The sequence below is a fragment of the Indicator indicator genome, chromosome 9 (assembly GCF_027791375.1).
Source record: "Indicator indicator isolate 239-I01 chromosome 9, UM_Iind_1.1, whole genome shotgun sequence".
In the NCBI taxonomy this organism is placed as follows: Eukaryota; Metazoa; Chordata; class Aves; order Piciformes; family Indicatoridae; genus Indicator; species Indicator indicator.
In genome coordinates, this window is record NC_072018.1 from 32541279 (window position 1) to 32565758 (window position 24480).

Consider the following 24480-nt stretch of genomic DNA (forward strand, 5'->3'; position numbering starts at 1 on the left):
CTAACAAATGAGTGGGCCCATCCATGAGTAGCATCCCCTAAAAGGTATTCCAGCTGTTGCAGAAGTGGCCCCTGCCAAATGATGGACTGAAGGAGCAAATTTCTAATTCTTAGCTTGATGCTAACAGAGCACTGTAGCCCTCAGACCACTAGAGAGCTCTGCTGGGTTGTGAAATTCATTCCTTGTGTCTATCAAAGCATCTCTTGTCCCCTCTCCTTCCCTCCTATCTTTTTAAAATGTTTGAGAGACATCACAGAAAACATCTCTTAAAGAGCCTGCTTTGTTCCTTCTTAGATTTTTAATATTTATCTTCTGATCCAAAGCAACATCTGCTGGATGCCAATAGGGAAAAAGATTAGGCATTAGGAAAAGCGGAAGTCTTCTCTTCTCTGTTTTTTTTTTTTTTTTAAACTCCCTACCCACTTTCCTCTCTCCAAGCACTTTCATGAGTAAGAAGCCACAAAGAAAATTCATCAGGCTGTGCAACATGTACTCAGCAAGGGTGCAGAGGCACTTACTGAAGGCTTAGGCTTTGCAAATCCAAGGCTGAGTTGCCCAGGAGTATAAATTGTTACTGTGGCCTTTAACTTGTTTAAATAAAATAAAATAATTGAAAGCTTTTTAAAGAAAGAATGTTTACACAGTTACAGCATCTGCCTGTCATTTCCTCCCCACCAGCTTTTGAGCTCTAATTAATTTGACCTGGATTCCAGAAGGGATGGATATCTTAACAATTATGAAATTCTTGAGTTCATTTAAATAGAGAAATAAAAATTGGCTATCAAAAAGGATAAGCAACTTGCAGAAGGTTTTTTTATCCCCCTTCTTTTTACCTTCTACAGTGGCTGCTCACTTTAGCACTTAAATCTGAGAAAGAGCAACAATAAACACCCCCTATACACACTCTGAGAGCTGATCTTTGCACAGTGAGCTGTCACAACCAGTATTGTTTGAAAACTTCACCTTCATCAAACCATCCTGATCATCACTCTTTCAACAAAACTCTTGAGTGTTGGCTTTCAGGTCAGGCTGATTTTGGTAGAACTTAAGCTCCTAATTTTGGCACTTGAGAAAAGCCCGTTAGATGACTTTCAGGAAGGAGGAGACCTCTGAAAATCAGAATCATAGAATGCTTTGGATTGGAAGGGATCTTTAAAGGTCATCCAGTTCAACACCCCTGCAATCAGCAGGGACATCTTCAAATAGACCAGGTTGCTCAGAGCCCCATCCAACCTGACCTGGAATGTTTCCAGGGATGGGGCATCTCCCCTTTCTCTGTGCAGCATGAGCCAATGTTTCACCATCCTCAGTGTAAACAATTTCTTCCTTCTCTCAGGTCTAAATCTCTGCTCTTTTAGTTTAAAACCGTTGCCCCTTGTCCTGTCACTACAGGTCCTGTTAAAAAGTCCTTCCCCATCTTTCTTATTGTCCATCTTTTTGGCCTCTTTAAGCACTGAAAGTCCACAATAAGGTCTCCCTGGAACCTTCTTTTCTCCAGGCTGAGCAACCTCACTCTCATAGCAGAGTGTCCTCATAGCATAGGTGTTCCAGCCCTTTGATAATTTCTGTGGCTTCCTCTGAACCTGCTCCAGCAGGTCCATGTCTTTTCTGTGCTGAGGACTCCAGAGCTGGACACAGCACTGCAGATGGGGTCTCAGCAGAGCAGAACAGAAGAGCAGCATCCCCTCCCTTGACCTGCTAGCCCAAAATACAGCTGGCCCTCTGGGCTGCAAGCACACATTTTCAGCTCATTTCTAGCTTTTCATCCACCAGCACCCCAAGCTCTTCTCTGTAAGCTGCTCTCAATCCCTTCATCCTATGGCCTGCAGGACCTTGCACTTGGCCTTGTTGAAGTTCAGAAGGTTCACATGGGCTGATTTCTTGAGCTTGTCCAGGTCCTCCTGGATGACATCTCGTCCCTCTGATGTGTCAGCTGCGTGACTCAGCTTGGTGTCATCTGCAAAATGCTGAAGGTCTACAAATCCTGGTCCTATCTGATTCTCTGCTTTTATTGTGTGCAAATCCCAGTCAATGAATGGTGTCCTTTCACAGATTTTTAGAAAAGTGGTCTAATTCCTGAGCAATGTTGGTGTTGCTATAACTCATCTCCCTTCTGCTCCCCTTCCTGTAAATTGCAAGTGTGTATCAAAAGGGGTGGGGAGGAGCAATGGCTGGGGAAGGAATGAAAGATAACGTCAGACCAAGGAATGAAAGGTAACTTCAGACCAAGGAATGAAAGGTAACTTCAGACCATTACATCCTGATCCAAAGCCTGTTGAAGTAAATTTGGAAGTTTCCCTCTTATCCTGAGCAACGTTGGATCCTATATCTTCCCATAATGAAGTGTAATCAAAGTCTGCAGCTGCCAGCAGCAAGATCAAGGGGAAAAAAAAATATTTCTTCCCCACCATCTTTTCTGTTACTTCTTGCCCCTATGCCAGGGGATGCTTCAGAGCAAATGTCTATTAGTATCACTGGCACATATATCGAATCTGCTTAGTCTGGGCTGTTAAGTAAGTTTAATTAATTTACTAAGTTAATGTTCCAATGCTAGCAACAAAGCATCATTGCAATCAGCTGGGTAGCAGGAATTGGAACCCCTAAATGAGCTCATTTTTTCACAGTTGGAATTAGGGACCAGTTAGCCAGTTGTGTGGTTTTTCCAATTTCTCCACTTGCCTTAGGGGAGTTGCAAGTTATTCATTCCCTATTGCTAAGTGTGAGTAAGATGGGGAGGGGGGAGACACAAACAAACCCTACTCCATGTAGGAGTCCATCTTTGCTCCTAACACTGCTGATTCCCTCGCTGTTGTCTGCACTTATCTCCCTGCCTTGGTCCTCGAATGGCATTTGCTACTATTTGTAAAGGTTTGAGGAAGCACAAAAGGCATCACTGAGAGATATTTACTGCATGTATTTTCATCCTGAGCGTGTGCAGATAAAGGGGGAAAAAAACCCCAAACCAAACAACACAAATAAACAATAAAAGAATGGAAACAAAATTACAGAAATTTGCAAAGTTTGACAAATGGTGGCCAGGAGTTGCCACAAGCTAATGGCTTGCAATGATTAATAAGAGTAAAAATAATTGCATTTCATTAAGATTGATGACACCCCATTTAACCTCCCTTCTCGTTTCAGCCCTAAAGTGGAAAGAGATGAAGTTCTCATCTATAATAGCTCCTGTAACATTACCATGGAAACTGAGGCAGAGATGGAGTGTGAGGGAGCTAATCAGCCAATTACCGCCAAGATTACTGAGATATGGAAAAACTGGGGCCAGAACACTCAGGTATAATCAAATCTGTTTTACAGACTGATTCAAACAGCTTAAAATTAAATTTGTAATATTGTGTACATTTAAAAGGGGGGGGGGGGGGGGAGGGTGGAAGCAACAAACCAAAAACCAAATCAAAAAAACAATTTAGGCTGAGCAGCAGCAATATATAATATTAAATGCTCTCCAAGTTTGAATAGCAGCTTTAATGCAGTGGAGCTGAATTAATGGTTAACTACAGTTCAACATGTATTTTATGAGACATAAATGAGCTTTACCTTATTTTCTGGGCGATGTATACATTTTTTTAACACCCTCCTTTTTCTTTTCATTTCTTTTCTTTTTTTTAAATATCTATTCTGTCTGTTCCAAAAGTGTTACTTTCAGTTAGCTAAGCAGAAATCTTAGCCACCAGGTAGAAGAGTTTCAGCAGCTCTCTGGCAGAGCCTTAGCATTCAGTATTTGTGCAGCTCTGATTACATTTGGTCCAGCTCCTTTTTAGTATCTGAAGTGAAAATGGGACAGTCTTCCCAGTGCTGTATGTGGGTGTAGAAAGAAGGCAGACACAAAGAGTTCACAATAAAAAAATTATGACTCTGAACTAACATCATTGTAAGGCTCTGTATCTAAAAACATTGCAAACAAAAAATGTCCTTTCAGAGCCCATTTTGCAGAGCTTTTAGGAGTGTTGAGCTGAATACTGGGTTGTGTCACCTGTGAGAAGATATTCAGAGGGGCCAGATGTTTGGTGAACATCAAATATACCTTTGTCACCATTCTTTACCAAATGAGCAGCTTCTGAGAAGTGGTGGAGACCTACCCTGTGCAGAGCAGTGCAAGTGGAAAGAGCTGCAGACCCAACATGATAAAAACAAATGTTGGGTTTTGTCTGCCAAATCAAATTTTTGTGCAGTCTTCTTGCTAAGGTTGAAAGGCAGAAATCTGAAGTTTGCTCAGCATTGGAGCTAAAGCTCCCATGGTGATTTTTAACTCTGCTGTTTGCAATGACATTTCCTTCACTCTGCCACCCCTCCCTAGAAGCAGCTGCAGTGACTTGGTGGAGCAATTTTGATGTGTTCCTAGCACCAGATTCTAGATCTTTTACTAAAGGCCTCTGAATATTTGCTCTGCAAATCTACCTTATGTGCATGTTGCTATTGCAGATGAGTATCCTAAAGGACAATTTCTTGCCTTCATTCTGGTAAGTCTGTCCTTGGTCTGTGAAGGAATGTCACATACAGCCTTTTACCTGTCACTTTTCCTAGTCAGCCTTACTGGTTGTGCTCCCAGAAACATGCCCAGCTGAGAAGAAATGCAAACAAAACTAAAATGCCAGCTGGCAACTGCAGCAAGCCAGTGCTCCTGTAGGTATCAGATCAAATGGTAACCACTCCTTTCATTCTTATTTTCTTTCCCAGATATGATAAGGGCACTTCTACTGCCCTGAGGTCTGGGCTGCAGCATAAAGGTGTTACTGCTGGATGTGATCTGAAGAGCCTGGCTTGAGTCACAGGTCCTGGAGTCTCAGAAATGAGATGACAACAGGTTGTCTTTTGACACAGGTGGGAGCAGGAATCGGAAGAAACAGCGAGGCTTGTCCCTGCTATGTTTTTTTTCTGCTCAGAGTGAGGCAAATTGAGGGAGTCCTAAGTGTCCTGAATGAATGAATTCACTCAGGGAGAGCAGGATGAAACCAGTAGTGCTTTTAGATCTGGGATTTGCTGCTGCTTAATAAACCCAGCGGGCACTTGGAATCATTTTATCCCTCTTCCCAAAACTGGCCTGGGTGAGCGGAGGTGGAGGGGTGGGGAGTTCAGATAAATGGCTTCAATTTTGGTCCTTTTCTAGCTGACAGCATCCTGTTAAGATTTACGACCTGGTGCAACATATGCATGCTTCACTGTAGAGGTTTAAATCATGTCATGTGAACTGGCCTTACCTTTCCAGTGGAAATAATGGTCCCCAGGTTCAGCACCAAGCAGTGAAATGCATTAATAGCACCACGTGCCTTGGGATAATGGTGCTATTAGCAGGCGGAACAGCTCTGTGTACATCTGGCACTTCTATTGCACTCTCATCCAAGGATCTCAAAGCACTTCATAACAACAGGGCCTGATCCATAGCTGTTCTCCACATAGCTGCACAGCTCAGTCTCTCTTTTCTGCTGAGTGGTGCCTGGGCAGGTTGATAACTCAGTAGTATCTTCACACAGCTGGACTTTGTGGAAGGGTTAGGGCAGAGGTAATTAGGTGATGAGAGAGCAGGATTAGCTCCAGGATGGCACTGGAAATAAAAGGAGGCATTACAGAAAGGCTGACAGAGGGTTGTGTCATCAAGAGCATGGAAAGGAGGGGTTGGACTCAATGATCTCTTGAGGACTCAATGATCTCTTGAGGACTCGATGATCTCTTGAGGTCCCTTCCAACCTCTGATGTACAGTGAGACTGTGAAAGAACATTGGCAAGAAGAGGGAACAACCTCAGCTCAAAGAAGAAAAATAAAAAACCCCCAAACAACCAAACCTTTTAAGATTGGTTCTAGGAACTTGAGTCTAAGGGATACAAGCTTCAAGATGGAGTTACTTTTTCTTCAGTCTTTAGAAGACACCTAGTAGCACCTGTCTGTAATTCTCAAAAGAATAATGTGATTAGTTGGAGTTTGGTAGGATGGAAATGAGGCTGTGAATGTGCTGCAAGGTTTTGCTGCAATCTCTTGGTAGGAAAATGACAGGCAGAAGGCTTCAGAGATGTCTGGGAAGGAATGTGGTGGGTCTATGAGAGAGACAGGGTGACATGAAATCCCCAGGAGTAGGGAACTGAACTCCAGTGAGATGGTGATCTCTTCCAGGTCTTCCAGACATGACCTGACAATGCCAGAGAGAGGTCCATGTATAACTATCCTGGTGTACAATGAGTGGTAAAGGTTATGCCCATCAGCTTGATCTGTCTTTTTTTGAGCAGCAGGAGGCTTGCACAGGAAACTGTCCATTTTTTTCTTGCCTGACTCTGCAGAACAGGATCCAGACAATAAATTCACCCTGGATCTGTGTGTCATCTTCAGTGGAAATTACATTAAACAGCTATTGCAACTCATCCAGAAATCAGACCTTAGCCATGTTAGTTGGGTTTCAAACAGCAACTTGTTGCCAGACCCAGTCCTCCATTTTTCTGGTCACACCCAGAACACATTATATATGTTACCATGGTTTTCCCTCATCATCTGTTTGAATTGCAAGTGTGTACAAATGCCATGGATGCCAAAATTATCTGAAGAGCTTAGTGATGACCCCAAATGCCCTTTCTCAATGCATTCTCAAAATTCCTCACAGGTGCATTCCCCCCCCCCCCCATTTCTCTAACCCTTTACCACTGTAAAATATATATAAATATCTATATAATGAAAACCAAGAGCTTAACTCTAGATACTTCAATTTTGGGTGTTAGGTTTATCTCTGCAAGGAAAAAAGCTCTTCCACCTCTGATGTCAACACAAATTTGCTTGAAAATTTGGCTCATAAAAAAATTAGAAGGTTATTTTTATAAAATGCTGATGGTTCAATTCATGTTGTGCATGACTGCCTTGAGTCAGACACTTGAGTTTGCTCTTTGGGTTGAAATCCTTTTGGGCAGGATCCTCAGCCAAGGGTAAAAAAAAACCCTATATTTTATGGAAGGTGGCACAATATCCATCACTTAAGTTTCATCTCTTCGAATCTTGTCTTTAAGCTGTTTCTACATGGTTACAATCTGGGTTGGGCTCAGGTCTGAATCTAGAGAAACCTCAAAAATTCTGGGAGCTTCAAATTGCTGGCTGGAGATCTGTGAGTTGCATGGCAGATTTCATAAAATTTGAGTTCATCAGCTTGGACTTTCCTTGGCATCTGGTCTGTGTCCCACCACCCCCTGTCACATATCTTCTATGGATTTCTTTTGAAACTGATTTAGTCCCTTGCCTCACTTTGTGTTTGAAGTATTTTGCCCCTTATGACTTAATTAGGCCATGCAAAATAAGCAGCAGGCCTCTGCCCCACTGTTGCATTCAGCATCATTTGTGTTTGCAACTTGCTCCATTATTATTAGCGAAAGAGTTTCAGAATTATTTTTATATTGATACATAAGGCAATTTAGCCTACCAAAAAGGGTAGAGGGGGAGGGAAAAAAAAAAAATCCAGCACTGATTGTACATCCCACAGGACTTAATTAGTTCACAGTTTCATGGTACACTGGATAGTGGGAAGAGATGAACTAAATAATAAAAGGGAAAAGCAGAGTTCTAATGCTCACCCAATACCTGTCCACTTCCACCATGGCTGCATAATGAGATGCTGGCTAGGGTGACACTGATGAGACATGCAAAACACTCTGCTAACACACGTAAAGGATGCTCATGGGAGGGTCTGACCAGGCTCGGGTGTCTCCGAACCCATTATGCTTAGTGAGCCTTCAGATTATTATTCCGGACCACTGGACCAGACCTAATCGTCATGCAAGCATGGTGTCTGAGCAGTGTTCCCCTGCTCCAACTCCCCCCCTCCTCCTCTGGCCCAGATGGGTGATATAATGTTCATTGGAGGGCAGCTGCCACCTATATGGAGTCAGTCATAGGGAATCTGAACTGGTACACTAGCAAATTCTCCACATCCCAAAGCTCAAGGGCTCCCTATTAATCAATAGAAAGCTAATAAAAAACCCAACTTGCTAGATAAAAATGCCATCCTGGATTATGGCTCTGCCTGGGTACGCTGAGCTGCCTTTAGTTTGTTTTTAATAGGGCATTAAGGGAAGGTCCTGAGATTTAGGAAGCAGCTCAGAGTATAGAGGATCTGTGAGTTCTTAGCTTGGTGATTGATACCAAGATAACTACATTATTCACATCTCAGCAGAAAGAAAGAAAGACAGCAAAAAACCCACAAAGACTGTGTGTGAAATACGCACAGTCACCTAAGAGGCCTTTACTGCTCAGCTTTCACTTAATTTAATGAGGACAAGTTTTCCAAATCCCTTGGATTCCTTTACAGGTCTTAGAACCACTTCTTTCCTTCTTCTTTTTATTTTTTTTTTTTTTTTTCCTTTTTCCCCTTATCTTCCCCACTTACTGTCTCTCTGGAAGCCACAGAATTTGGAGGTGAGGAAGGAAACAAGATAATTTTACCCACTGAATAGATTGGGCACTTCATATAGGCAGCAAATCCCATGGAACACAAAAGGCTGTCTGGAAGCACAGAGCACACTGGACATAAAGGGCTGCTACTTTATTTTTTTTTCACAGCAGAACTGCTGTTACATCTCTCAGCTGTGAGGGTTGCAAGTGATAGGAGGTGACTCTCTTACAGGGCCAGCAGGCTCTTGGCACTCTGTGTGGTAGATTTTCACTCTCATTTTAGTGCCAACTCTGCACTACATGCGCATCTGCAGGGTGCATTTTTGAGGGTGAAGGACTCATAACTGGTTGCCCCTTCTTGTAGACAGGTGCAGGCTTCCAGTTCATTGTCAGATGTTTGTAAGTATTTGCTGTTTAATAAATTAAATTAAAGAATCCAGTCATTTCAGTAGATAGCAGTGCCTGAAGCTGAAGGTGGGGTAAACATCTTTCAAGCTTTTTTTGCCCTGGATTCCTCTCATTTCTATGCTCTGTCCGTTTGGTGTCCTTTGTCTGTCCACTTCTGCCTACACCTGCCCTCATTCTCCTATAGAGTTCTTTTCTGTAGCACCAAACATTGCCAGAAACAGCAGAAATCCTCTCTCTGCCTTCTCCAGTCCTCTCCTTTGCTGTAATCTTCATGAGGAAAACCACTAACATGGATAATGTGAGCGTGGGTAAGCAGAGTATGAGTGAAATGTGTGGCCTGCAAGGATGGACCCATCCTGCTTTGAGCAGGAGCCTACAGCTGAGCCCTTGCACTGTTGGCTAGTAGAGATGAGGCCATCAGGTTTGTGCTTTCTCCCTTTTGATGCAAGGAAAGCAGTGCCCCTGCCCTGCATCACTGTTTTGTGGAGATGAAAGATGACGGGTGCTTCAGAGCAGTGCTTGCTCTTCATTTGTCTTATCTTGATGCAGAAAAGTTTACAGGGGAAGAAGCAGAGCAGATTCCAACTTGATATGTAGTTTGTTTGTAGAGGTAATAAAATAGCTCCACTCTTCTCAACTTGAGGGAGAATTAGAATGTGATGTTGAATCACTGAATGTTTTGGTTTGAGAGGGACCTTTCAAGATCATCTAGTCCAGCCCCTCTGAAAGGCTGACCTCCTTGATTCCTGTGTGTCCCTTTAAATGCTGCAAACATCAGGATCCCTTTATCTGGCCATCATGATCACAAAGGGAATGGTTCCCTTTGGCTACAGACCTACAGGATGCTTCTTGTGCATCCAGAATTTTCGTTGAGAAGATGCAGACATAAATGTGAAAAAAGATCTAACAGAACAGCTCTGAGACCACAATGATCAGAGACAGTAACATTTCTTGTTGTTTAGACATATTTCTCTTACAATTCTGAAATAAATAATGAGGCTTTAAGAGTTTTCAAGTGTGCCTGTACCCTCTTTTAAAACGGAATGACAAGTTCTCCCCCTCTACTCTGCCGTAGGGAGACCTCACCTGGAGTATTGAGCTCAGTTTTGGGCTCCCCACTTCAAGAGGGACAGGGTTCTACTGGAGAGAGTCCAAGGCAGGGCTGCCAGGATGTTGAAGGGACTGGAGCACTGCCCTGTGAGGAGAGGCTGAGAGACCTGGGGCTTTTTAGTCTGGAGAAGAGAAGACTGAGAGGGGCTTTAATAAGTGGTTATAAATATCTGAGGGCTGGGGGTTAAGAGGCAGGGGACAGGCTCTGCTTACTTGTACCCTGTGATCGGACAAGGGGCAATGGATATAAACTACAGCACAGGAGGTTCCACCTCAACATGAGGAGGAATTTTTCACTGTGAGGGTCATAGAGCACTGGAACAGGCTGCCCAGAGAGGCTGTGGAGTCTCCTCTGGAGACTTTCAAGACCCATCTGGATGTGTTCCTGTGTGACCTGTGCTGGATGCTATGGTCCTGCTCTGTCAAGGGAGTTTAACTCGCTGATCTCTGGTGGTCCCTTCCAACCCCTAACATCCTGTGATCCTGTGATCCTGACAACACGATGTTTTGGGCTTTGAGTACAGCTCCCGAGTGCTCTAGCAGCACAAATAACCACGTCACATAGGACAGGATGTCAGGAGCAGAGTTAGGTGAAACTCTTCTAAAATACTGTGCCTGCAATTTTTCCTAATATGCACTTTCAGCAGCCCACCAAGACCACCTTTGCATTTCCAAGGTTCCCTATTTTCTTAATCTGTTGGTTTGGTCAGGTTTGTTTGCAGGGAAATGCAATGAAACCAAGCAAGATCTGCAAGCCTCACAGGAAGGAAAGGGAGGAATCCATAATAATCTCATAAAAACAAAACCACAAGGCCAGTCTTGGTGTGCAGGGTGCTATCAGAGCAGAGAGAGAGAGGTAACATCTGCAAGGTTGTTAAGATGTAGAGAACCAAGATGGCCTCCACAGTAACCACAGGCAATGCAAAGAGATAAATGGTTGACCCTAGCCTGTGTCAGGCTAGGATTGATGCCACTATCAGCCCTAGTGCCTTTGCAATGATTTTTTTTAAAAAATCTCTGATAGAGTGTGTTATCTAGTTACTGGCACGAGGGCAATGGCCTGGAGGCAGTGAGGAGGAGGGGGAGGGGGCAGGAAGAAGGAGAAGAGGAGAGAGGGAGAAGGAAAAAAATAAAAGGTCATTTCAGGAGGACAATCTCTGCTGGACTAAATGAGAAAATAAGGGCCTTGCTCTGATAGCAGGAGGTAAATAAATATATAACAACAACAACAAAAAAGTAGCTGCTAGGTGTGTGAGAAAAGCATAAGCAAAATTGCTTTTCTTTTCCTTTTCTCTTTTCTCTTTTCTTTTCTTTTCTTTTCTTTTCTTTTCTTTTCTTTTCTTTTCTTTTCTTTTCTTTTCTTTTCTTTTCTTTTCTTTTCTTTTCTTTTCTATTTTCTATTCTTTTTTTTCTTTTCTATTCTTTTTTTTCTTTTCTTTTTTCTTTTCTTTTCTATTCTTTTCTCTTTTCTTTTCTTTTCTTTTCTTTTCTTTTCTTTTCTTTTCTTTTCTTTTCTTTTCTTTTCTTTTCTTTTCTTTTCTTTTCTTTTCTTTTCTTTTCTTTTCTTTTCTTTTCTTTTCTTTTCTTTTCTTTTCTTTTTTCTTTTCTTTTCTTTTTCTTTTCTCTTTTCTTGTCTCATTTCTTGTCTTTCTTTAATTCCATCATCTTTCTAAAGTGTCTGAGGAGATTGCTGCCTAAATTGTATGTGCCTTTTCAGGGAGCTCTCTTCCCTCTGTCACTCATACTGCTGCAGTTAGAGGTGCATTGGAAGGTAGTCTCACAATAGGATGCTCTTACCCCCAGGATGGAATGCTGTTACCCCAGGGTGGGATACCAGTCCCCTGTAAGCCACAGCACATCAAAGCCTTTCCACTTGCATTTAAGCACACCCTTGTAAAATTAGACCTTAGCATAGCTTGGTTTAATGAGAACTGTTTTCCTTCTCCCCGCTCCATTTATTCCTGTTCCCCACCCTTAAGAGAAACACAGATTCAGAGTGAAAAGTGCCATTTTGGAGGCACTCCTCCAGGGAAAAGAGAGCAAATCTTTCCCTTCCTGCACAAAGAGAAGGCTTGAAATAAGGTCAGGAGGGTGTGGGGAAGCCTTCCTGAGGGACTGCAGGCACATTTTCTCTCTGCTTGCTCCCAGGCTCTTGCACAGAGTCTTGCTGCCACTTTCCTATTTAATTATGACAGAGACTCTATCTGACTCTTTCAGCATTTAGGCAGATTTGGAGGGAAAGGATTGTCTGCAGTTGAAAGCATGGCTCTCGGACTGCATCACTTGTTTTAGGGGAAAGCCCTTGGAGTGTTTGATGCCTGAGGTGCACCAGTTGGGTTTTGAGTGAAGTCAGAGAGAAGCCTTTGCCATTCCCCCATCTTGAATCCATTTGGAAAAGGACGGAGTTCCTTGGAGACACATTGCCCATACTTGTTCTTCTGCATTGGAGTATAGATTAATGTGTGTGAAGATCTTACCCCTCCTTCAGTGGGATGTGGGTTGAAGATGCTTTCAGACACCTGCATCACCAGCATGGGACTTTGTGTCACAGAATCACAGAATGTTGGGGTTTGGAAGGGACCTCAAAAGATCATCTAGTCCAACCCTCCTGCCAGAGCAGGATCACCTAGAGTAGGTCACACAGGGACACATCCAGATGGGTTTTGAATGTCTCCAGTGATGGAGACTCCACAACCTCTCTGGACAGCCTCTTCCTGTGTCCTTGTCCTATCCCAAACAGAGAAATACTGTGAACTTCATGACCTACAAAGGGTTTCCAAATTATTCTGGGGCCTGGTTTGGCACCCAGCAAGTGCTGGGCATGTGTTCACTCTGTTTTGAAAGCCAGGATGTTTTAGAAATGGGGACCTGGCCAGAGTGGGACCATTTAAGGGTTCATTGACATGGCTGGAACCTGGATGATGATGCTATCTTCATACCATTCAAGGACCATGTGGCTGAGAGTGAGAACTGGGTTTGCCCATGGCACTGGAGACAGCTTCTGGTCTGAAGCACTGAACTGCCAGATCACAGTGGGGGTTGGAAGGAACCCCTGAAGTCCACCTAGAGCAGTATCACTTGGGCTAAATCACACAAAAACACATCCATGTGGGTTTTGAATACCTTCAGAGACAGAGAGTCCACAACCATTCTGGGCAGTGTCCTGCCACCCTCAAAGTGAAGAACTTTTTTTCTTACATTTGCATGGAACTTCCTGTGTTTCATTTTGCGTCCACTGTCCCTTGTCCTGTCACTGGATACCACTGAGAAGAGTCTCATCTGGAGATGGAATGTGTTTCCCTTTAGACCTGAGCAATAATCAGCACTATTTTATTTCATTTTTATGTTGGGTTTTTTTGTGTGTATGTGTTTCACCTAAATCCACACTAAGGCCCTGCCTGACACGCCTTGTTCTGAACCAATTTTAAATCTTCCCCTTGATGACCTTGTCCCCTCCTCCACATCAAAACTGACAGGATTTGGTCTTCCTGAATGCTGAGCCTACATGTCTGTTGGTATGTGTCAGATGATGTGGTGGCTCCATGCTCCTGTCAGTCACCCCTAGTTCCTGGGGGCTTATTCATGGTCATTTAGTCAGAAGGAAAACTTGTTCTTCCAAATAACAAGTGATAGGACAAGAGGAAATGGCCTCAAGTTGTGCCAGGGAAGGTTTAGGTTGGACATGAGGAAAAAAAATTCAATGAGAGGGTTGGCAAGGCCAGAAACAGACTGCCCAGTGGAGTGATGGAGTAACTATCCCTGGAGGTATTTCAAAGACATGTAGATGTGGTACAGAAGGATGTGGTTCAGTGGTGACTTCACAGTCCTGGATTAATGGTTGGACTTGATCATCTTAAAAGTCTTTTCCAGCAAAACAATTCTGCATGTACACAAAGCCACTGAGTTCTCTGGCACCTTTCCTCATTTGGGTGAGCATTGGCAGGATGTTGGAGTCACTACCCTGAAGGTGTACAAGAACAATATGGACATGGAACCGTGGTTTAATGGCTGGGGTGGTGTTAAGTCAGTGATTGGACTCTATTGTCTTAGAACTCTTTTCCAACCAAAACAACTCTATCATTGGAGGTTCCACCTCAACATGAGGAACTTCTTCACTGTGAGGGTCACAGAGCACTGGAACAGGCTCTCCAGAGAGGTTGTGGAATCTCCTTCTCTGGAGACTTTCAAGACCCATCTGGATGCATTCCTTTGCGACCTGTGCTGGATTCTATGGTCCTGCTCTGGCAGGGGAGTTGGACTTGAAGATCTCCAGAGGTCTGTTCCAAGCCCTAACATCCTGTGATGATCCTATGACATGGGCCAGTAATTCAGGTGGGCTGGCTATCATTAGCCATTGGTTGCAAAGGAGGAGGATCTTCTCTTTCTGTCTCTGTGATGTTTCTGCTACGCTGTAGAGCATGCCTGAACCCAGTGTAGTGCCTCTGCCATTTATGGCATTTGGTGTGAGGTGTTAGCTGGATTACACCACAATTATAGGGATGAAGCTTGGAAGAAGTGAGTTGGGTTGTCCTCTAGCCATGAGCACATGATCAGACTTCCCATCCAATCCACAAGAAGTGAGAAGCAGCCTTGGATAAAGTGTTTGTTGGGGGGAAATAGCTGGGGTTTGCTTCATTTAAAGATAAAAAGTGGGCAAATCCTGAGCAGAACAAACACCTGAAATGTTTAGTCTTGCAGTAAGGTACTGGTAGTGATAGAAAGATAATCACAGAATCATAGAATGGTCCAGGCCAGAAGGAACCTCCAAAGGTCATCCAGTCTGACCTCCCCACAGTCAGCAGGGACATCCCCAACCAGATCAGGTTGCCCAGGGCCTCGTCAAGCCTCAGGGGACCTCCAACCACCCTCATAGTAAAGAACTTATTCCTAACATCCAATCTAAATTTGCTTTTCTTCAGCTTAAAGCCTGTGTCATCATGTGGCATGTTTTCTTCTGCGTACAGACTCTAGAGTAAGGAGCTTTTTTTATGTCTGATTTTTTTCCTGGGTTTTTGGGGGTTGTTTTTTTGTTTTTGTTTTATTTTTTTTTCCTGTTGGGAGCTATCAAAATGTTTGTCATAGACTAAACAGTGTGAATCAGGTGTACAGTTAGAGGACAGATGACTTACTGTGCTATTGCAGTTAAGAGAGCATTTATTAAAAAATTAAAATGTGTCCAGTTTTGGGCTCCCCAATGTAAGAGAGACAGGGATCTGCTGGAAAGAGTTCAACAGAGAACTACAAGGATGATTGTAGGACTGGAACATCTCTCCTATGAAAAAAGACTGAGATCCCTGGGGCTGTTTAGTCTTGAGAAGAGAAGGCTGAGAAGGGAACTGATCAATGTCTATAAATATCTGAGGGGTGGGTGTCAAGATGAAGGTGCCAGGCTTTTTTGGTGGTGCCCACTTCCAGGAAAAGGTGTCCAAGCTAGAGCCCAGGAGGTTCCTCCTCAACATGAGGAGACACTTCTTTACAGTGAGGGTGATGGACCACTGGAACAGGCTGCCCAGAGAGGTTCTGGAGTCTCTTTCTCTGGAGACTTTCATAACCACCTGGATGCATTCCTGTGTGGCCTGCCCAAGGTGATCCTGCTTGGGTGGGGGGTTGGACTTGATGGTCTCTGGAGGTCCCTTCCTATCCCTAACACTGATTCTGTGATTTTTGTGGCAGGAGTTAAAACCAGAGCATTCAAGCTCCTTGCCACAATTAATCTGCTAGAGCCTTCCTCCTGTCTTTAAGGAAAGGGTTAATTTTATGTGATTGCCAGTAAAAGCCAGCTGTTTTCATGATGAGTCTGTAATAGCTGGGTGATAGAGTGACTTAACAACTGCTTGCTAAATGCTGGGTAGGTTGCCCTGATTGGCAGCTCTGTAAGTGGAAACCCCTCGTGTCCAATCTGTCCTTGTGAATAGCTGCAGAGCAAAGGACTTCATTAAGGGATCGTAAGGCTACCTCGTAAAAACTAGCAAATAATTATGACAGCCACGGGAAGGAGAGGAGGGAACAGAGTGCTCTGTGGTCCCTGTGAAGAAAAGCAGACACCCCAGGGTAGGGAAGCATCAGGTGAAGTGGGCATTATAAACACTTTCCCTTGAACACTGCATCTCCTCAGTAAGGCGTTAGTTCAGCCCATCTATGACTTTAACTTCATGGGTGGTGCAGGGCTGGGAGCTGTTAGCTCATATTCAGCTAAATTTCAAATGTCAGAGCTCATTAGTGGTGATTTTAGCCAAAGACAGTTTGTGAGGAGCCTGGTAAATCTGACTTCCTCAAATAAAATTGAGGAAAGAGATTGCTGTTTTGCTTATTGATTTATTTTCCTGCTTTCACACATCTTCAGTGGCTCTGTGAGTCTGTTCAGGGGTCAGGCTCACCTTCACCCTCTTAGGGATTATGATTCTCTCTCTTTCACACACACTTTCTTGCTCTTTCACTCTTTAGTTCTCCTTTATTTGCCTTTTCTCCTCCTGTCTTAACCTGTGTTTGGGGGATGGAAGATGGAGGTTTTGCTTTCGGTGTCCAGGTGAACTCTTCCCTGAGCTCACTAGCAAGCCCACGTGGCAATGCACAACAAGGCAGCATGGCTTTAGATCTTCACCTATGCAAAGCTGAGTTAAGAGATAGGAAACAATTCTGGATTAATTGTAGGGGTGACTCACCCCAAGGTCTATTTGTGTTTACCTGTTCCTCAGACTTCACAGTATCACACTACATTAGAGGTTGGAAGGGGCCTCAAGAGATCATTGAGTCCAACCTCCCTGCCAGAGCAGGATCACTTAGGGTAGTCTGCACAGGAATGCATCCAGGTGGGTTTGGAATGTGTCCAGAGAAGGAGACTCCACAACCTCTCTGGGTAGCCTGTTCCAGGGCTCTGTCACCCTCCCTGTAAAGAAGTTTCTCCTCATGTTGAGTGAAATCTGTGTTCAAGCTTGTACCTGTTGTTTCTTGTCGTATTAGTGCATGCCACCCAAAAGAGCCTGGCCCCCTCCACTTGACACCCACCCCTCAGATATTTATACACATTGATGAGATCCCCTCTAAGTCTTCTCAAGACTAAACAGCCCCTTGGACTTATCTCCTTGTTGTCTTGAATCACCTTGTGCCAAATGGAATGGTGCAGAAGAAACCATTGGGCACCTTTTGGGGAGTTCTCCTGGCATCAACACAGGGATGAGGTAGGGAATGGAGTCACTGGAGATAAAAGCATGATTTCAAACCTGAGAAGTTCCAAGGAGTGCTGCAGAAATTGAGCTTTCCCACGCAGAAATGACTGAAATTACTGGTCACTGCTATGGCTGCAAGGCAGTGCTCACTTTCAGTTCTGGGAGAGGTGGTTGCTAGATTGACAGGTACCTGAGGGACTCAAAGGCAGGTACAATGGGGTAAGAATTTTGGATAAGTTTCTCCAGGTGGTCATAGCTAGCAGTGGATAGGTTGTTTTGGGTTTGGTCTGAGGCATTTCCATCCCCTGTATGTACACCCTCATTTGGGTCTCTGTCCCAGTACAGTGCTCAACCTTCCATGAATTCTGACCTGCCTTTGGAAAATGCTACCAGGCATCCATCTGCATCCTTATCAGTTGAGTGCATTCAGATACTGGGGGAAGGATGTACCAGCAAGGGTCCTTGGATAAAGGGACCCTGGATTCTATGTCCTGCCAAATAATTAACAGGCAGACAAATGTGTCTGTGGGAGGACACTGAGTAAAAGGCATGGAGTGTACATCAAATCAGGGAATGTGCATCAATTCAGGGGATCTACATTCCCAACAAAGATGAGCTGTTACAGCCCTGCAAGACAGAGGGGTGGCTTTATAGCTCAAACAGCAGTGGTTTGTGCTTTCAACTCAAAGGCCTCTCAGTTCAGAGGGCAGAGTTGGTCGAGAGGTTCTCTCTCACGCTAGTCTCTCATCTTCTTGTCTGATTAAAATGAAGTTTGGTCTAAAATCTCTTGAACTGACAAAGGTGGTTACTGTCCCATAAGATATGTGATGCTGCTCTTCATAGGCATAGCTGTTCGTGGCATAGTGGTTCCATACAAAGTGCATCAAATTAACTTCAGCTGTCTTCTGGCTTAAGTTGCTGTGCTGTCTACACCTCTGCTGAAATTGCCTACTGTGTGCCACTGTGAGCTCAAACTGCTGAAAATAAAATGAAACTGGTGGGAGCACGAGTCCTTTGAGAATCAACTTTAATTTTAGCTATCTAAGCTAACTGCATTAAAGTGCACATATCTGCTGTAGATACACCCTCATTTGGAAGGCATCTTGCTTCAAGAAGATTCTTTTATTTCACACAACTCCTTGCACAGTAGGATCCAAAAGGTTACCTGGATTTATTACAATTACCTAGACACCCCTGACTGTACTGGGGTTCCCAGTCTTCTAAATGCCACTTAGTGTTCAGGGTCCCATTAGAACTTGGCAAATTCAGCTTGAAGTGACAGTGCAAAGGTAGCCTTTGCTAAGGCATGACATCTCAGCACTGGTCAGGTCACACCTTGAGTACTGTGTCCAGTTCTGGGTCCCTCAATTCAATAAAGATGTTGAGTTGTTTGAATGTGTCCAAAGAAGGGGCAATAAAGCTGGGGAGGGGTCTGGAACACAAGCCCTGTGAGGAGAGGCTGAGGGAGCTGGGGGTGTTTAGCCTGGAGAAGAGGAGGCTCAGGGGAGACCTTATTGCTCTCTACAACTACCTGAGGGGAGGTTGTAGACAGGTGGGGGTTGGTCTCTTCTCCCCAGGCAGTCAGCAACAGAACAAGAGGACAAAGTCTCAAGTGTGCAGGGGAAGTTAAGCTTGATCTTAGAAAGAAGTTCTTCACAGAAAGAGAGATTGCCCATTGGAATGGGCTGCCTGGGGAGGGGGTGGGGTCAACATCCCTGGAGGTGTTTAAGAAAAGCCTGAATGAGGCACTTAGTGCCATGGTCTGGTTGATTAGTTAGGGTTGGGTGATGGGTTGGGCTTGGTGATCTTGGAGGTCTCTTCCAACCTGGCTGATTGATTGTGTGACCTTTCGAGCTATCATAACCTGATGTTACCATGTTGCTTATGTGACCTTTTCTGTAAGAGTTCCATCTTCACCTTTTTACCTTTCTGGCAGATATCTTTTTTTAAAATTTTTTATTATTTTTTGATGATGATGACAATAAAGATACAGCAAAGCACTTTTATTCTTGGTTGCCCCATCTGGGCTGTGCGTTTGATCCGCACGGCCGGCGTTCCAGTCAGATTGCACTATCAGATGGAGCTGGCTCTATTTCCTGCATTATTCTTCCTGGCTGTACCACATTATGCAATTATGTTTGCATTTAAACCTGAGCACTTACCTGTAATGATGCTGTAGTTCAGTACATGATACATTACGGCAGTAGATAATGCAGAGAGATAGGCTAAGAGAGCATGTTGTTGATGTGCTAAAACTAAACAGGACAGTGCTTTTGAAAGCAGGCTCTGAAAGCTCGCAGGTTAGGCAGAGCTGAAATCACCCCTGTGTATGGAATCAGAGAATCAGAGAATCAGAGAATCAGAGAATCACAGAATCACAGAACCATAGAATCATAGAATCACAGAACCATACAATCACAGAATTATAGAATCACAGAATCATAGAATTATAGAATCATAGAGTCATAGAATCACAGAATCATAGAATCACAGAATCATAGAATCACAGAACCATAGAATCATAGAATTATAGAATCACAGAATCATAGAATTATAGAATCATAGAGTCATAGAATCACAGAATCATAGAATCATAGAATTATAGAATCACAGAATCATAGAATTATAGAATCACAGAATCATAGAATCACAGAATCACAGAATCACAGAATCACAGAATCATAGAATCAGAATCATAGAATCATAGAATAAGTCAGGGTTGGAAGGGACCACAAGGATCGTCCAGTTCCAAAGCCCGTGCCATGGGCAGGGACACCTCACACTACATCAGGCTGCCCGGAGCCTCATCCAGCCTGGCCTTAATCACCTCCAGGGATGGAGCCTCAACCACCTCCCTGGACAACCCATTCCAGGCTCTCACCACTCTCACGGGGAAGAACTTCCTTACGTCCAGCCTGAATCTCCCCACTTCCAGCTTTGTTCATTCCCCCCAGTCCCGTCACTACCTGATATCCTAAAAAGTCCCTCCCCAGCTTTCTTGTAGACCCCTTCAGATACTGGAAGGCCACAATATGGTCTCCTCAGAGCCTTCTCTTCTCCATACTGAACAGCCCCAAATCTCTCAGTCTCTCCTCATAAGAGAGGTGTTCCAACCCTCTGATCATCCTGGTGGCCCTTCTCTGGACACATTCCAGCATGTCCATATCCCTCTCGTGTAGGGTGAAACCCACTTCTGATGGGCAGGTACAGGACTGAAAGGGCAGTGCAGGCTTCTCCAGGACTACCCTTCAGCATCTATTGTAGAGGCCAATCACTGGCACTGCTGGTGGCTGCACCCGCTTCTGCAGGAGCATGGCAGCCTCAGCACCTGCTGAGACCCCCACATCTTGCAGCACGTGTGTGGAGGGTTGAGTGTTGCCCCCCAGCATTAACTTTGCCAGACCAGCTCAGTTGGAAGCAAACAAAAGCTGTATTTACAAGCAAAACTACAATCTACAATGGAATACAATGAATATGTACAAAATAGACAATATTTATAGATAGCTACAATTAATGAACAGCACAAGGACTCCCCTGGCCAAAGACTAGGGGAGCTGCAACAGCTTCTCCCTTCCCTGCCTCCTCTGTCAAGAGACAGAAGCTAAGTTAATAGCAGTCAAAACAATGCAGCCAAGGTCAAGCAGAAGCAAGTTAGTATCTCCCAGCCCAAGGAAGCAAGAAGAGAGAAGAGATTGTTTTGGGAACTAAATCTTATGGTAAATATCTCTTCAATGGGATTGTTTAGAATTATCATTATTTTCCCTTTTACACCCAGTAGTGATCTATTTACATTTTACTACCTTCTGTTCAAGATCTGTGGAAAAATTTTAAAGGCATAGTCTAAAACTGCCACAACATACATGAGGGTCAATGAGGCAGCTTAAGGAACTGACTGTTCCTCAGCTGCTGGCCAAGCCCTTTACACCTCCTCTCATCCTTTTACACCTCCTTTTATTCTTTTACTCCTCCTTGTAATGCAGATGCAGCCACGGGGAACAGATTCTGACCAGTTGTTATGGACACACACTACCATATCAGTTTGGGACATGGTACTGGAACAGGTTGCCCAGGGATGTGGTTGAGGCCCCATCCCTGGAGGCATTCAAGATGGGAGGTAATGTGGCCTAGGGCAGCCTGATTTAGCTGGAGGTGTCCCTGCTGCCTGCAGAGGGGTTGGACAAGATGACTTTTGAGGGTTCCTTCCTGTGATTCTGTGAACCCCCTGCAATCTGTGAGTATGTGAATCTGTGTGAAAGTCAGGGCTGGATCCTAAATCAGTGCTCTGACCTCCAACCAACACTTACAGCTGATTTGGGACTTTCACAAAGTGTTTTCTTGGGTTTTGTGGGGTTTTTTTTGTGTGTGTGTGTGTTTTTTGTTTGTTTGTTTGTTTCTTCTCCTGCCTAATGCAAAAGCCTCATCATCATCAGCTCTCCAGTGACACAGTGGAGTGGATCAGCCTTATTCCTCCTGCCCCATTTACTCTAGTGCTCATTTAGAAATGCTTCTTGCTGACATATAGGCATGTAATTTGATTTCCTTTCCTGCATGTGGTTGGAAAATTGTTAAGCTAATCTCTGCACTTGCAATATTTGCTCTCAGATTAGCTAAAGTAAGTCAAGATCATTCAATTGTGAGACAACATTTGCACAGCACTTACTACAAAGGCCAGCACAGTCACCAGGCTTGGTTATTCTGCTTGTGTAAACGACTTGATGCTGCAATTTTCTCATTATCATTAAATTGCCATTTTTAATTTGTCTTAGAAGCCTTCATCCTTTGAGAAATCGCTGGTTTGGAGAGATATGTAAATGATGTGTGCCCTTTAACTGAGCTCTGGAAAGGAGAAACTAGTCATGCTGTATCTAGACTGGAAGATTGTACTGAATTCCCTGATGTGTTTGCATGCACAGGATTTTCATGCAAGTTGGCTTTGTGATCAAAGCCCTACTGTGGATAGTTCCAACTGAGATAGACTGCCTGTGAGTGTCAGGCCAATAAATGAACATTAAGAAGATTCTTGTGAATTAGCAATGAGTTCCAGTAGAGAAAAAAAGATGCATTGTGTGACTCAGGGCTCTTCATGAACTCCAAAACATTTCCTCTGCTTCCAGGGTGTTTTCCTTAATATTTGAGGTCAAGAGTTCTGATTGTAGGATTGACCTCCCACCATAACTCTCATAAGACCCTGAGAGACCCAACACCACCACTTTGGTTCTCACATGAGTGTGATAAATGGATGTGGACCTTCCCATAAGTCTTGTGTTTTGTTTAATTATAGAGTGGCTTAATAGTGCTCATATTCCCCTGTTGCTAGGTATTTTACCTTGCATTCAGGTGAGCTTTGCTGCCTGTATATAGGAAGCTGACTCATGCTATATCTGGGACATGTACCCCCTGATAACAGCAATGGCTTCTCAGTGTCTTCCCTATGAAAGCACCATTAGATCTAACTAATACTCCATGTCCTTAATTAAATACCTTTGGTGCAAAGAACCATACCTTCTGTGCTTGGAAATTGTAGTGATTACTCCCCTGCTGCAAAACCCTTTTTTTTTTTGTTTAATGGCTGTTTTTTGAGTGGTTTTGCTGGGTTAGTTGTTTGCGAGGGTTTTGTTGTTCTTGGTTGGTTTTCTTTTATTTGTTTGGTTGTTTTTTTTTTTTTTCCCAACAGCAATTGAAGTGTTTCTCATGCCATTGTCCAGTTGCAAATTGGCCTGAGACTGACTTGTGCCATGGGCTCTGACCTCCATAACTACCCACTCATTTTTTTTTCCCCTGAACTAATCAGCTAGATGAACTATTTACAGTTGGCTTTTGGGTCTTCTCACTGCTTTTGCAGCTGCCCCTGTCTGAGTAATTAATGACAGCGTGGCTTGTTTATGGTCTTGAGTTACTAATGCTGTTGGCTGCAAATGTGTTTTCACCTCTGGGACGTGCCAGTTTCCTGGTTCTAGTCCCACCTCACCAGCCCAGGTCAATTTTTTGTGTGTAAACAGATTTATCCTGTAATAGTTGGAGAGAGACTGGGGTCATTCATCAGTCCCGTAGAGAACATGCCCAGCCAGATTCTTCCTTTCTTGTGCCTGTGCAACTCAACAGAAGTCAGAAAGATCCCTGCAGGACAGCTGGATTTAAGAAAAAATGAAAAAGGAGAAGTAATCCTTTCTTCTTAACTCAGGGTACAGGCAGTTTCTATTAGATATGAAGGTGCTGGATAGTGCACCACAGTCCAAGCCATGTGCCCAGCCCTGCTCCTTGTTGTAATCAATGCTTACAGGAGTAATTAATGGAGGAACTGCTATGATTCAATGTCCCCAGTCACTGCAGGGGGGTTGGACTAGATGAGCACTAAAGGTCCTTTCCAGCTTGAACATTCTATGATTCTGAAAACTGGTAACTCTTAATCTCTGTCTTTGTTTTTCTGTAGTGAAAGTTAGTTTTTTTTGGAACTGCCTAGAACAGAGAATGGTTCACAATGTGCTGGTCTGTTTCCTGCCCATTGATGTTTGTTTGGAACCAGTGTTAGATGGTACCCTCTGTCCTGAAACTGCTTAAAGAAGCCTTGGGAGCTTCTGTGTTCATTATTAGTCTGGAGTGGTTGTGGATGCCCCCTCCTTGGAGGTGTTCAAGACCAGGCTAGATGAGGCCTTGAGCAACCAGGTCTGGTTGAGAGGTGTCCCTGCCCATGGCAGGGGGGTTGGAGTAGATGATCTCTGAGATCCCTTCCAACCCAAGCCACTCTATGATTTTATGATTCTATGATTCTGTGATTCTATGACTCTGTGATTCTATGATTCTGTGATTCTATGAATCTGTAATTCTGTGATTCTATGACTCTGTGATTCTGTGATTCTATGATTCTGTAATTCTGTGATTCTGAGTCTGTGATTCTGAGATTCTATGGTTCTGTGATTCTGTGTGGTGAGCATCTTTCAGTTAGTTTGGCAAAGGCTTAGACAGGCAAAGAATGATGACAAGAGATAGGTTCTGCTCCTCTGGGCACTGGGCAGCCTTTTGCATTCTAACCCCACTGACTGTAGCAAATAGCATGCATTTGCATCCCTTTCAAGTATGTGTAGGAGGGAGGAGCCTGCACCAATTTGTTTTAATTATAGATGTTCTACCCACCTTCCTAATTGCTCCTTCATTAAAAAGTAGCTTGTTTCTTTTTTCCCCTACCAGCTAAAAATAATCAACTTTTGTTTGTTTCTGTAAATATTTTTTTTTCTTGCCCTTGAGGAGATAATTATTTCTATTGTTGCATGAAGATGGTGGCCAATACAGGAGGAATAATTAGAGCAGATGGCTGAAAATAGTTCCCTTGTAAAAGACATCTAGCATAATAAAATACCTCCCCTCCTCTTTTGTCTCCTCCAAAGATACGTTTTTCTTTCCTTCAGGTGGATGGGGGTTGGG

General features: G+C 43.8%; 1 protein-coding gene across 1 annotated transcript in view; it reads left to right on the plus strand.

Annotated features, from left to right (window-relative positions):
• Positions 1-24480, plus strand: part of PKHD1 (PKHD1 ciliary IPT domain containing fibrocystin/polyductin) — a 249974-nt gene that overhangs the window by 34526 nt on the left and 190968 nt on the right. Inside the window, 2 exon segments of the mRNA XM_054383383.1 lie at positions 3142-3292; positions 5424-5440. Coding sequence (XP_054239358.1) covers positions 3142-3292; positions 5424-5440 — 168 coding nt within the window.